The sequence below is a fragment of the Dromaius novaehollandiae genome, chromosome 20 (genome assembly GCF_036370855.1).
Source record: "Dromaius novaehollandiae isolate bDroNov1 chromosome 20, bDroNov1.hap1, whole genome shotgun sequence".
NCBI lineage: Eukaryota > Metazoa > Chordata > Aves > Casuariiformes > Dromaiidae > Dromaius > Dromaius novaehollandiae.
This window is the reverse complement of record NC_088117.1, coordinates 3,005,612-3,018,347: the sequence shown is the minus strand read 5'-3', so window position 1 is coordinate 3,018,347 and position 12,736 is coordinate 3,005,612. Positions and strand designations below refer to the sequence as shown.

Sequence of the window (12,736 nt, the reverse complement as noted above, 5' to 3'; positions counted from 1 at the left end):
GCGCCGCCCCGCTCCTTGGCGACGGCCGGGGCAGGGCCAGCGCGTCCCCGCCCGGCAGCAGCAGCGCCGCGCCCGCCCCGCGGGAGGTGTCGCCGCCCTCCCGCCGGCGTCGCCCCCGGGACCGGGCGAGGCGCGGGGCGGCGACCCCGCGGGACCCCCTCGGCCGGGCCGGGCCGCCATGGCCGAAGCGCGGCCGGTGCCCCCCTCCGCCCCGGCCCCTGCCGCCCAGAGCCCGGCCGAGCTCGTGAGTGCCGCGGCCCGGCAGGGGCGGCGGGGCTCGGCTGCCGCCCGCCGGCGAGGGACGGAGGGAGGCGGCACCGCGCGCCCGGGGGGGCGGGGGGGGGTCGGGGCCCGGCGCCGTCGCGGCCCTCCCGGCGGCGGTGGCGGTGGCGGTGGCGGGGCCGGGCCGGGCGGGGCGGCCGCGGGCGGGCCGCGCCGCCGCCTTCCCGCCCCCCGCACCTGCGGCAGGTGCCGCCGCGCAGCCCGGCGGCGCGCAGCATGGCCCAGCGGGGCGGGGGGCCGCGGGCGCTGGCGGACAAGGCGGCGGAGCTGCGGGTGAGCGGCGGCGGCCACCGGGGGCCCGGCCCGGCCGCGGCGCTGCAGTGCCGGCCCCCGCGGCCAGGAGGCGAGCGGGGCCCGGGGCGCCGCCGCCGCGGGCCGGGCCTGGGCCGGCCGCCGCCCTGCGCGGGGCCCGGCGGGCTGCGGGGCCGTGTGTGGGGCCCGTGGTGGGAGGTGGGGCCGTGTGTGGGGTCCCTGGCGGGCTGTGGGGCACGTGGAGGGCTGTGGGGTTTCCTCTGGGGCCGTGTGTGGGGCACGTGGAGGTCTGTGGGGCCGTGTGTGGGGTCCCTGGCGGGCTGTGGGGCACGTGGAGGGCTGTAGGGTTGGGTGTGGGGCCGTGTGTGGGGCACGTGGAGGGCTGTGGGGTTCTGTGTAGGGTCCCTGGCGGGCTGTGGGGCACGTGGAGGGCTGTGGGGTTCTGTGTAGGGTCCCTGGCAGGCTGTGGGGCACGTGGTGGGCTGTGGGGTTCTGTGTAGGGTCCCTGGCGGGCTGTGGGGCACGTGGAGGGCTGTGGGGTTCTGTGTAGGGTCCCTGGCAGGCTGTGGGGCACGTGGTGGGCTGTGGGGTTCTGTGTAGGGTCCCTGGCGGGCTGTGGGGCACGTGGTGGGCTGTGGGGTTTCCTCTGGGGCCGTGTGTGGGTTCCCCAGCAGGCTGTGGGGCACATGGAGGGCTGTGGGGTTGGGTGTGGGCTCCTGGGCGGGCTGTGTGGCTGTGTGTGGGGCCGTGTGTGGGGTTCCTGGTGGGCTGTGGGGCACGTGGAGGGCTGTGGGGCCACGTGTGGGGTTCCTGGAGGGCTCTGGGGTTGGGTGAGGGGTCCTGGGCAGGCTGTGGGGCACATCGTGGGCTGTGGGGTTGTGTGTGGGGCCATGTGTGGGGTTCCTGGTGAGCTGTGGGGCATGTGGTGGGCTGTGGGGTTGTGTGTGGGGCCATGTGTGGGGCACCTGGTGGGCTATGGGGTTTTGTGTGGGGCTGGGTGTGGGGTCCCCGGCGGGCTGCGGGGCTGTGTGAGGAGTCCCTGGTGGGCTGTGGGTCTCTGGCAGGCGTGGGGCGTGGGGTTGCGTGCAGGGACGCGTGTGGGGGCCCGGCAGGCTGTGGGGCCGTGGGGGAGCCGGGCGGGGGCTGCCCGCCCGGGAGGCACCGAGCCGGCGGCGCGGGCCCGGCGAGGCCTGACCTCCCTCTCGGCTCTGCGTTTCAGAACAAACTGGTGGATCAGTGCGAACGGCTCCAGCTGCAGAGCGCCGCCATAGCCAAGCACATGGCCGAGGTGCTGCCGGCCAAGAACCAGAGCGTCCTGGTAATTCCCTTCCCTTTGTCCTAGAGCAGCGCGGCCCGGCGCTCTGGCCTGGCACGCTCGCCTCTCCCTGCTGACGCTCCCGCGGCAGAGGTGCTGCGCTGCCGAGGGTGACGCGGGGCGGGGGAGCTCCTCCGTTTGCAGGGGTTGTCCTTGTCCCCCTTGACTGACTTCTGTTTCGCTTGTGCAAGCTGGAGCTCGGCTCCGTTGCGCGAGTCAAGCAGGCAGGCGAGGCGCAGCGTGAGCGTGCCGTGGGTGCCTCGTTGCCCAGTGCCTTGGGTTTGGCTTGCGGGGGCGGCTGTGGAGCTGCGCTGCGGTGGTGAGCGCTCTCCAGCTCTGCCTCAGCGGGTATGCGAGCAAAAAAAATTTCTTTGCGTTAGTGTGATACTGTTAGAGGTTTCACTAGGCCCAGCGTCTCTTGGATTCCTCACTGATGCAGGACAACAAGAGACCGTTCTTGTCGTCAGCTCTGTTTCTTGTTAATAGCACTTCTCTTGCTGGAGTGATCCTGGAAGATCTGTTGAGGGAAGGTGCTTTGGTCCGTAGCAGAGCCGCAGGTTGTCACTTAGGTACCACGGTGATCAGCAGTCACTGTGGAGTTATCCTCACAGCTGGTTAAGCCAGGAGGCAGTAGGCAGGTTTGGGACTGGTTATCTCGCTCACCTGTTTGCACCGTGATGATTAGTGTGGTTTGGGCTGAATTAACATGATAATCTTGAAAGTTGAGTCTGCAGGAAGCTGGCAGAAGCTGTTGGTGTTTGTTTGGTTTGAAACAAGACTGATGTTCCTTCTCTCTCCTTGCTCTGCCAGAGCGCAGCCACTGAGGCACGGGAACTGGTGATCCAGCGGCTGATCTTTGTGAGAAACATGTGTGAAAATGAAGAACAGCGATTGCTGGAGGAGGTGCACACGGAGGAGGAGCGGGCTCACCAGAGCATCCTGACACAGCGGGTGCACTGGACTGAGGCTTTGCAGAAGCTCTCTGCCCTCCGAACCTACCTGGTGGACATGATCACCAACCTGGATGACCAGGACCTGGTGGTAAGTACTGCACGTTGTACTGAGGGACAGGTCAGTCAGCCTAGAAGCAAACCTAGACTTTTTATCATGGATCCTATGGGGCTCAAATATGGGGTTCAGGAGGTTGCTGCACTGACAGTGAAGAAGTCAGAAGTGACAGGACCTATGTTTGCAGATCTAGCTCAAGGAAGCCCCTTCAGCTGGCGTTGACAAGCTCCCATGGTTTCTCAGTGGTTCCTAGAGCATATGCTCTGCCTGGTTTTGCCTTTGCGTGAAGTGAGGTTTGGTTGTCAGAACTACCATCCAGGCTGAGGTCTCCAAGATGTTGGCTTGGTGCTGCCCGCTTAGGTGCCTTTCAGGCTTGACAGCCGGGACCGAGCCAGGTTTGGCTTATGGACTGAGAGCAGGAGAAACCTGTTACATCTGCTAGACTGTACCATGAATTTTATAGTATTTTGTCTAGTTTTAATCAAACTGTGATCTTTGGGGCACCTGCAGCTTTTCTTAGAAGTCTGTTTTGCCACCTAAAATACCTCTGTGTGTTTATCCTGCAAAGCAGCCTGTGCTTCCCTTTGCTCAGTTCCTTTTCTGGTTATTAAATTGTCTCGGTTTACCCAAGCAATTCCTTTTGTTTAGACGTGAGCAGGTAGGTATTCCACCTCCTCCTCCTCCTTGCTCTTAGCCGCTGCTTGTTACATGTAACTTTTTGAAGCCAGTGGCAGAAGCCCTGCTTGGAAAGCAGAATTGGTCCCGAGGATAGAAGGTAGTTGGCTGTTCCTTTGATGGTAAGCGCAGTGTCCGTCCTGCCCAGGCATCATAGCTGTTTGGGTCGTGGCTCGCTGTAGAGAGCAGAGGTTGGAACACAAGTTCCATCAAATGCCAGTGGGGAAAAGAGACCAGTGAGACCAGTGTTTCTTCTTTTGCCATGCGATGGAGGGGAAATAGAGGTGATAAATTCTCCACGTTGGATTGTTGGTGTTGGCATATCAGGAACTAACACACATCGTGTCACAGGAAGGTAGAACGGGCACGTGGGTTCACTGTGCAGCTCTGTATTTGGGCGCAGGGTGTACGTATATTTTTCCACCGCTTTGATAGTAGGGCTATCCCTTGAGCAGTGCAAATGCACCGTCGTCAGCAGGTACAGAAACAAATGGCATTGATCCCAAGGTTATTTGGCTCTTGGCTTAGGTTCTCTAACCCGGGTAGCAGCAGGGCCACACCTGGACTAGAACCTACACAAAAATACATGCTTTTTCTGGGCAGTTTTTGGCTAATACAGGCTCTACTGTGCAACCTAAATGAGCTGTTGGGGTAATAGCAGAAGAGCGCCTGGCATGTAAGCAGGAATTTCCCCAGGATTTTTTAATACTCTAAGGCCCTTCCATTGTGGTAGTTGAGGAACTGAGATGTGCTACACGCCCTTGCTGCCCAGTGCAGTTGCATGCACCTCTGATATGCTGGGAGTCAGAGAGCTGGTGGGGGGCTGACACATAGCAGCCACTATGTTAAAAGTAGAGGGTTTTGTTTGTTTGTTTTTAGATAGCTCTGTTATAACCGTGCTGGTGTGTTACAGGGAAGGTCAGTGTCTGTATAAATGGTTGGGTAACACATCTGTCCTGCAAAAGCACTTTTCCTGTTCATCTGTTGTGAAGAAGGCCCTGAGGATGTTAGACCAGCAGGACTGCTTTACCTCTTATCAGAAGCTCTCGGGGCTGTTTGCTGTAAGCACAGGATGTTCTTGCAGTGTGCCCTGACAGGGTGGGGGAAGAGGGAGGGACACGGAAGAGAGTCTGGCCGACAAACTGACAGCCCTGGGGTTTTCACACCTTGGCTGAGGGAGAGGTGCAGCAGTAAAAGGCTCCCAGATGCTGGCAGCCTGGTGTTTACCGAAGGGTTTGGAGGCAGATCAGATTCTTTACGATTCCAGAGACCTTCTACCTGCCTTAGATCTCCCATGCGTTTCCCTTGTACCAGGTGATCCAGCCGTACTTGCAGGGCTCTGCTCTAACAGTGCTTGCGTTACGCAGCAGAGCTGTGCTCTGGCTGTGTCTAAAGTCCCGATGCCCTGCTAGAGCCACTGTCATCCAGCTACCCAGTCCCGCTGGCTTGGCAGAAATTAGCCCTGGACCCATGGAAGATGTATCGCCCTCAGCCATTCCCACTCATTTTCTGAGTGAAGGAGTAAAAAAGTGCTGCAACTACAGAACATATATATTAGATACCTCCCTTTGCTCTGCAAGGCCATGGTTGGGATGAGGAGTTGCTCTCTTTGGGACAGGAAGGAGAGCAGTGCTCCCGGGGGTGCAGGCCATCAGCAGAAAGGCACGAGGAGGGAGCAGGCCTTTCTGACGTGTTGCTAGAGAACGCGCAGGATGTGGGGCGCTGGGGTCTCCTGCTGCAGGCGAGCTGGCTGCGAGGAGTCTCTGCAGCTGTAGGAGATGCGCTGGAGCAGCTCATAGAGGCTCTGAGGGTGGGGATGAATAGTCAGCAGAGCTGGGGGAAGGAGGCCTGAAAAAAAGGCGGAGGGTTGCCCACCTCCCTGCTGCATCTGGTGGGTCTTCTCTTTGCTCCAACTTTGGTTTCTCAGGGCATCCCTGTAGTGGAGGCTTGGGCCCCGTATAAGGCATCACTAGCCTGTTTTGGGGCAGAGCAACTCTGCTGTCCAGGTGAGGGTGGGGGGGTTGCTGTGCCCCTGAAGAGCTGTAGTCCTTGGAAGCACTCAGGCTGTATTTGGGATTTTACATGTGGGAATTTCAGCTGTGATGACTCTTCCTCTCCTTGTCCACAGCATGCAGAACAAGAGATCTTCGAGAGGTTAGTACCTGGCCGTTCCTTGGCCTTTTCCTGACCTGTTCTCCAAGCTTGGCTGCACCCTCCTCAGCTCCTGCTGCGAGCAGCATGCCATTGCCCAGGCAGCAGGTGACACCCTTCTCTTTCTTCCTTGTGCTGCTTTTGTTGAGGACAGACCAAAGATATACCGATGTGTCCTCTTGTCTTTGCTTCACGTGCTGCACTGCAGCTCAGGCAGAGACCTGGCACCTAGAAACACTAGAGACCAGGACACAGTGTCCACAGGGGCGTTGGCAGATGCTCTGGCACTCGCTTACAGGAGACCTTCTCTAGTTCCTTAGAAAGCTCCATGGGAGCAAACCTGTCCCTGGCTGAGTGACAGTAGGATTGTCCACCTGGAAAACCGGCATGCTTCATGCCTGGAGAACTGCTGGTCCGGCATTGCCTGGAGGGGTAACGTGTCTGAGCTCTGTGCTCACGCTGCCTCCTTCCTGAGCAGATGGACCCCTTGCACAGTGTCTGCAAAGGCAGGACCGGGTGCAGATGTCAATTTTTCTGAAGGACGTCTCTTATGGAGTGTCGCTAGTGTTGGGCTGCCCTTGCTTGTGAAGGGAGCTTGGCGGCCAGATTTTTACAGGTGTTTCAGCGGCTGCTACAACGGCGCTAACTAGCACTGTTGGATTCTGCTATACAGAGACCTTCAGGAGTATTTTTGCCTGCAGCCTGCTTGTAGAGAAGAAGCAGTGAACCGCAGCACATCCCCAGCAGCCAGTGCCAGAGCCTCAGCCTTTACTGACAAGCAGCGAGTTCCATGTGTGTGCTGCAGGGACCTGTCGAGCCCTTAGTCTCCTTGCTATACTTGGTGAAATCTCCTGGAGCGCTGGCTTGCTTTCTGGTAGCATCCCCCTTTGCCCTAACAATGAGGCTTTGTTGACAAAAGGCCTCCCAGGGAAATGTGATTCTCGCACCACAGCCTGTTCATTGTATTCCCCTTGTATCTTGATGGCTGGTTTCAGACCCATTTATTCTGTGTCAGCCGAGTAAGGAAGCTGTTGACTCAGGCTACCAGGATTGTATTTTAAAACACTGAAGTCTTTTCAGAAGTGCCTGTAATCAAAGCTAACCGAAAATATCAGTTAGGAGGCAGAGCTTGTCTAGAAACCTCCCCCCAGCATAGTTTCTCTGCAACAAGTGGTGCTCTTGCAAAGTCTCCAGCTCATATTTCTATAATACTTCCTAGTGATCTTTATAAGCATCTCCCAGCTCTGGTCAATAAATCAGTGTTTCAAAATAACCCTTGTGTTTCTTTGCTAGGACAGAGGCAGCAGAGGGAATCTTAGAGCCACAGGAGTCTGAGAAGTTAAACTTTAATCAGAAGTGTGTTCAGAGTCCATTGCTGCACCGATTATGGGCCTCTGCTGTTCTCTGCTGCATCACAGGTCAGTGTCTCGCTCAGGTCTCGTGCTCTCTGGGGGTTCCTGCAGCAAGATCATTCTTTTCGTGCCCAAAGAAACATCCTGATGCTATATCTGCCCAGTGCTTAAAAGCAAGGGGATGTTGGGAATAAACAAGCAGTTTCAATCTGTGCTTCAGAGTTTGTGTGCAAACATGGGCACTGAGCCACAGAGGCAATCGCTTGCGAGTGAGGATCTGTCCCAGGGAAGCGGTAGCTGTCCCTTGCGAAAGGGAAGCTGTAGGGCCGTGGCTTTGGCTGCTCCCAGCCGTGAGGCCGTGCAAGAAGAGGAGCTGCTACGCAGGTGGGCAGCACTGTTGCATAATCTCACTTTGTTTCTTTTGCTATTTTCCTGATCGTTTAGACACTCCAGTAAGAGTGGTACAGCCATAGGAATCTTTGCTACAGAAGTTCCTCTTTGCCCCTTTTAGCATTGGCCTACTGGTAATTTTAAAATAGGGTAATCTCACCCGTGTGGTATCTGTAAGAAGCTCTAATGTGCCAAAATGAGAAAGAGATAAATGCAATAGCTTTGTGACTGTAAGCTGAAGGAGGTGGTGGCTGTGCAGGACCGGGCGGTTTGTTGGAAACACCTGGGATGTGTGATTCACTTCAGCTCTTACTGTAAAGCTGGGGTTGCATCAGAGGCATTTGTCAGGCCGTCAGTGTGCTCAAGACACCATTTTACCAAGTTGGTGTCGGCTCTCTTGAACAGTGAGAGATAAGCTCTTTCTGGCAGTAATCTGTTTGAGCTGCTGATGGTGAGATGTTTGCTTTTAGTATTATCTCCAGGCCATCATTAGGGTATTTCAAATTTATTTGTTTGTTCCTCAGGGGTGGCAGCATCCTTCATAGTTTGGAAAGATTTATCCTGAGTGCTGCCCCATGAACAGTGTTTGGGGTGATCTTCTGAAAGGTTTTGTCATAACCTTTGATTTTTGCTGATCTTGCTCTAAATGTTTTGATGAGTGGTCCACAGTTTTTCCCTGCTTTCAGTTGCCTTTTGCAGGCGTGTTCTTCTGACTTCTATTGCTTGTGTTCTCAAGTGTTAACTTGAGAATCTGTGCATACCGGATCATACCAGCGTTTGTCTCTTCTGCTACAAACTCCGATGTTGCTCTCCCTTTGCAATTATTCAGTTTTGCCTGTGCCAAAGACCTTTCTCTGTTTTGAGTCTTTGATTACTGGCAATTATGCAAATCCTGAAGTTGTACATTGCCAAAATTGAGCAGATTCTCAACAGATGTTTAAACTATCAAGGCAGTCAGGAAACCTTTCCTTTAATTCTTTGTTGTGACTCTCTTTTTTTAATGGATTCTTTTTCTAGTAGCATACTTGTCAAATGTAACGATTCTAAGGCTTTTAGTCCTAGCAGTGGGTCTGTCAGTGCATTCATAACACAGAAACTTCACTCTCACTTTTTTTTTTTTTTTGTGGTTGCATTTAGCATGTCATCATTATATGCTGAGGATGCCTGCCATATCCGTGCTAATCTCACGAGTCCGTAGTCCACCCAGGGCATAGCCTTAAAAATTTAATATTAACTGCAATGGTCCTAGCTTTCATTAAGGCACAGTAATGTTATGTTTTATTTAGTGGTCCCTCCTCCCGAAGACAGCTGAATAAGTGACAGTCTTGTTTGTTTGCTTGAAAAAAGTTAATTTCTAGCCTTGGCAGGTGGCCCGTAAAGGCTGGCAGAAACTTGGAAACCAGAACGCAAAAGAATCTACACTTCATTACCTCAAAAATAAATATGGTCCCTTTGATCTCTTTATTTGGCGGCTAGCTTCTGTATCACTTGTGTTTAGGGTTGGTGACTTCTTCCTCGTACCAAGAACGAATGTACATCTCCCAGCACGGTTCTGGGAGGGATCTCGGTTCACAAGCTACCTACGTCAATCCTGCTGCGGGGCAGGAAGTAAGCGGTGAGGCTGACTAGAAACTGGAGTGAATAAACTCTCTGCAGAGGTGACACATCTCATAGCCTCTCTGCTTTTAGCAGGTTGGGGGTTGTTAGAAGCGGGACAGCCTGTCACTCTAAAATACACAGATTAAAGCTGTCCCAGGTAGCTGAGATGTTGAGCCATAGCATGGTGACGTTTTGCTGGTTGGCCCCCAGTCCCAGGCTGGGTCCAGGTTTCACCCTGGTGCAAAAATCTAGATAAGAGGATTTTAATTTCAGATACGGGAGTTTGGAAATAGGGTCTTGGATTTGTAAAAGTAGTAAAATGTGCTTCAAGTAGTACACGCGTACTTAACAGACATTAACTTATCTACTCAGCATCTATCCTTTCTCTAAAGAGGCAAGGCTATTCTGAAAGGTACTGTACTGAGGGAGTAGCACAAATAAAGTGGATTTTGAGGTGAGAAGAATCCCTGGTGGAATTCTTCATCAGAATATATGAGAATATCAAGAGGGCAGATTTAATCATGACAAAACACTTGTCTGCTTGGGAAAATTTGCTAATCTAAATTATTCTGCTAATTATACCAGCACTGGGCCTTGCTTGGATGCTCTTTTGGAATTATTTCCCTAATGAAGTTACACTGGTGTAGTCAGGTTGGTATTTCCCTGTACACGGACACCAGATTGCAATGTTGTACCTAGACTGGATGTGTGTTGCACAATACGAGGCTTAGTGCTTTCCTTCTCTCAGTGAAAGATGGAGAAAGTCTCACGCTGCTCCATTTTCTATGAATTCATAGCAGTGTTTGGCTTCTTGGAAAGTCAGCCTTCAAACGGGCAGTGTGAATGAGCTGCAGAGACGTATGGAGAGCGCGGTACGGCAGGCAGGCGTGCTGCAAAGGATTTGGCCAGCGCTCGGTGAAGTAAATCATCAAGCAAATGAGGCTGTCTGCTCAGCTGAAAGGGGATGCTGCCTTCAGCACCTATTTCTGCTTGCCGTTGCCCACAACAGCTTTCACCTAATGTGCAAGTTTGCCACATTATGCATGTGGGGCACTTCCACTTTGCACAAACTGACGCTTCAGTCTCAGTTCATCTGCTGCCAGGGAGCCACAGGGCAACTACAGTGCTAGGAAATCCCTCACCCAGCACCACTGCTGTTTAATGTCGTGGGCTATCTTGTGCCCGTGGTGCTGGCTGGTCAGGCGGGTGCTGATGTGGCTCCCATTGCTCCTGCAGCGCTTGGAGGGTGCTCTGCCAGCGCGTGGGAGCTGCAGCGGATTAGGCTCTGAGATGACCATGTTCGCAGGGCAATGTAATGGCTTGATTCGTTAAGGGCCTCATCCTGCTAAGTGCCGAATGCCAAGTCGAGGTGACTGGCAAATGGCAGGGACAGGCTTCACCCGACAGAGCTCTTCCTGCCCGCAGAGCTCCAGCCTCACCCTCTGGTAACGTTGGGAGAGCAAACGACTCACCTGCCCCAACCTTGTTTCTGTAACAATTTAAGACATAAAATGAATGAACTGAGGGCAGAGGGAAGGCAGGGCAAGGAGAGGCACCGACAGATACGAACTCCATCTCCCCTAGGAGTAGGTAGAGGTGAGTCAGCCGAGCCTCAGCCCTTTCTCTTTGCTTAGGCAACTTACAGAGCAAGGGAAATATTTGTGCAGTTACTCAACGCCCTCGTGCCCTGGTTTGCAGGCCTGCTGGGTGTCTCACGGTGGGAACAGACGGCACAGACAGAAAGGGGTAGTCAAGGCAAGGTGAGCAGTGCTGGGTGCTGTCAGCCCCCCTGCCCTGCCTACGGGTCTGAAGACCTGGTGCAGACCCTCTTCCCACCCACGACTGGTGCCCCAAGTCCTTTTTGCCCTGTGGTCTCCAAGCCTGGCTTTGACCTCAGGCGTGCAGATTGCTCGCTTTGCGGCGTGATACGAGTGTGACTGGGCAGCCCCTTAAGTCACAGCAAAACTGAACTGAGTCCTCGTTGAACTCAGCGCCTGGTGTCACCTCCCAGGGCTGCTCCATGCCTGTTCTGGGCTGATGGGTGGTGATGGGTTGATGATGATTTGGGCTCAAGCGTGCTCTACAGGAGGAGAGGGATCACCCCAGCCCAGCCCTTGCCAACCCTCCTTGTTCTGGTATTACCGGCTTTGCTGGTTCCCTGCAAACAGCGCAGCGCTGTCTTTGCTCAGGCTTTTGACCAGGGGAGGAGAAGTCCATCCCTCCTCTCCGGCAGTGGGGGTGGCAACCTGACTGAGAGGGACTCCAGGGAACGGGGCTGAGATGTGGGTCTCTCCTCACCACACATGGAAGCTTGTCTGAGTCTTTGCTCCAGTCACTGATCTCCTTCCTGCTACCAGGATAAACCAAACCGCTGCTCCACCATGCTGCTGAATTCTGTTTTGTGACGATTCAGGCCAGGGTCAGAATAAGATGAGAAGCATCCTGCTTGGACTCTGCAGGACATGACTACAAAACTTCTGGTGCAAGGGTAGAGTGTGTCCTGGGGGGAGAGCAGAAGGCTCCCTGTATGCAGTGGCCCCACGCGCTTTCGCTCTGGAGTTGGGTGTTTCTGACGTGCCTGGGGGAATCTGGGCCTTGACGAGTGTCTATGTTGTTTCAGACCTTGTCTGAAAGTCCCCCGGTATCCTCCAAGCAAGTGGCACATCACAGAAGAAGAGGTGGCTCTGGCAGGTTGACTGGTCAGGGCCAGTGTCCCAAGCCATTGCCTTGGTAGTGTTTGTTCGGGTTAGTGAGCTTACCAAATCCTGACCAGATTTGATCCCAGGCTGCTGGCTAGCTCCTTTCCATTATTTCTGGGCACCCGCTAGCCACGAGAGGTGGTCATGTGGAGTGCTGCATCCCCCCTTCTCACTGACTCATGCCAGGGGAACCTCCACAAGGAAAACGTGCAGTGAGAGGGCGATTCTCACTCTGATGCTGATCCCCGTGACTTACTCTTGGCACGGTCCCCTGGGGTGGTTCAGGCAGGGGCCGCAGAGTCCGTGCTCACTGCTTGGCTTCTTTCACAGGCTCCGAAGAGATTCACATAGATGAGAAAACTGTCAACCCGCACCTGACCCTGTCAGAAGACAAGAGGACCCTGACGTTCAGCCCCAAGAAAGCAAAGGTGTACTTGGACTGTCCCGAGAGATTCGACCACTGGCCCAATGCTTTGGCTACCACGGCTTTCCACACAGGAGTCTGTGCCTGGAGGATCAGCGTGGAAAAGAGCTGTGCCTACAAGCTGGGGGTTTCATACAGCTCGCTGCAGCGTAAGGGCTCCGGCAACGAAGCCCGCCTGGGTTACAATCCCGCCTCCTGGGTCTTCTCGCGCTACGACACAGAGTTCAGGTTCTTGCACGCTGGTCACCAGCAAACCGTGGAGCTGATCAAGTCTCCGCGAGAGCTCGGCGTGCTGATTGACTTTGCTGGAGGGGAGATGCTCTTTTACGACCCTGATTCCTGTGCCATCCTCTTCTCCCACCGGGAGACCTTCACTGCGCCCCTCTATCCCGTCTTTGCTGTGGCCCACCAGAGTATCTCGCTTGTCCACTAAGTGAAGCGTTGCACTGGCTGGGGGTGGGGGAGCAGATCTCCTTGTGAATATATATTTGTATATACGATATACAGTCTCTCCATTTAATGCGATGAGCCCAGACAGGGCTACCAGCTTGCATACAGTGGCATTCAGAAAAGGCCTTCAACCTGAATG

At 54.8% G+C, this 12,736-nt stretch overlaps 1 protein-coding gene across 2 annotated transcripts; it reads left to right on the top strand.

Moving 5' to 3' along the window:
• Positions 1-70: 70 nt before the first annotated feature.
• BSPRY (B-box and SPRY domain containing) lies at positions 71-12,647 on the top strand. Of its 2 annotated transcripts, none has more exons than XM_064523606.1 (6): positions 71-244; positions 1,754-1,852; positions 2,660-2,890; positions 5,661-5,686; positions 6,977-7,101; positions 12,054-12,647. In XM_064523606.1, exons 1-6 carry the CDS (start codon positions 179-181, stop codon positions 12,578-12,580), a joined length of 1,074 nt encoding a protein of 357 aa, XP_064379676.1. In that variant the 5' UTR covers positions 71-178; the 3' UTR covers positions 12,581-12,647. The 2 variants fall into 2 exon arrangements, with proteins under 2 accessions (XP_064379676.1, XP_064379677.1); XM_064523607.1 differs by lacking the exon at positions 71-244 and adding an exon at positions 409-555.
• Positions 12,648-12,736: the final 89 nt, after the last annotated feature.

What these genes read in the sequence shown, in the direction of transcription:
- BSPRY (XM_064523606.1), top strand. Translation starts at nt 179, where the DNA reads ATGGCCGAAGCGCGGCCGGTGCCCCCCTCCGCCCCGGCCCCTGCCGCC. An exon ending in GAACAAGAGATCTTCGAGAG is followed by an intron (nt 5,687 to 6,976) that starts GTTAGTACCTGG and finishes TTTCTTTGCTAG; the next exon opens with GACAGAGGCAGCAGAGGGAA. An exon ending in TGTTCTCTGCTGCATCACAG is followed by an intron (nt 7,102 to 12,053) that starts GTCAGTGTCTCG and finishes CTTCTTTCACAG; the next exon opens with GCTCCGAAGAGATTCACATA.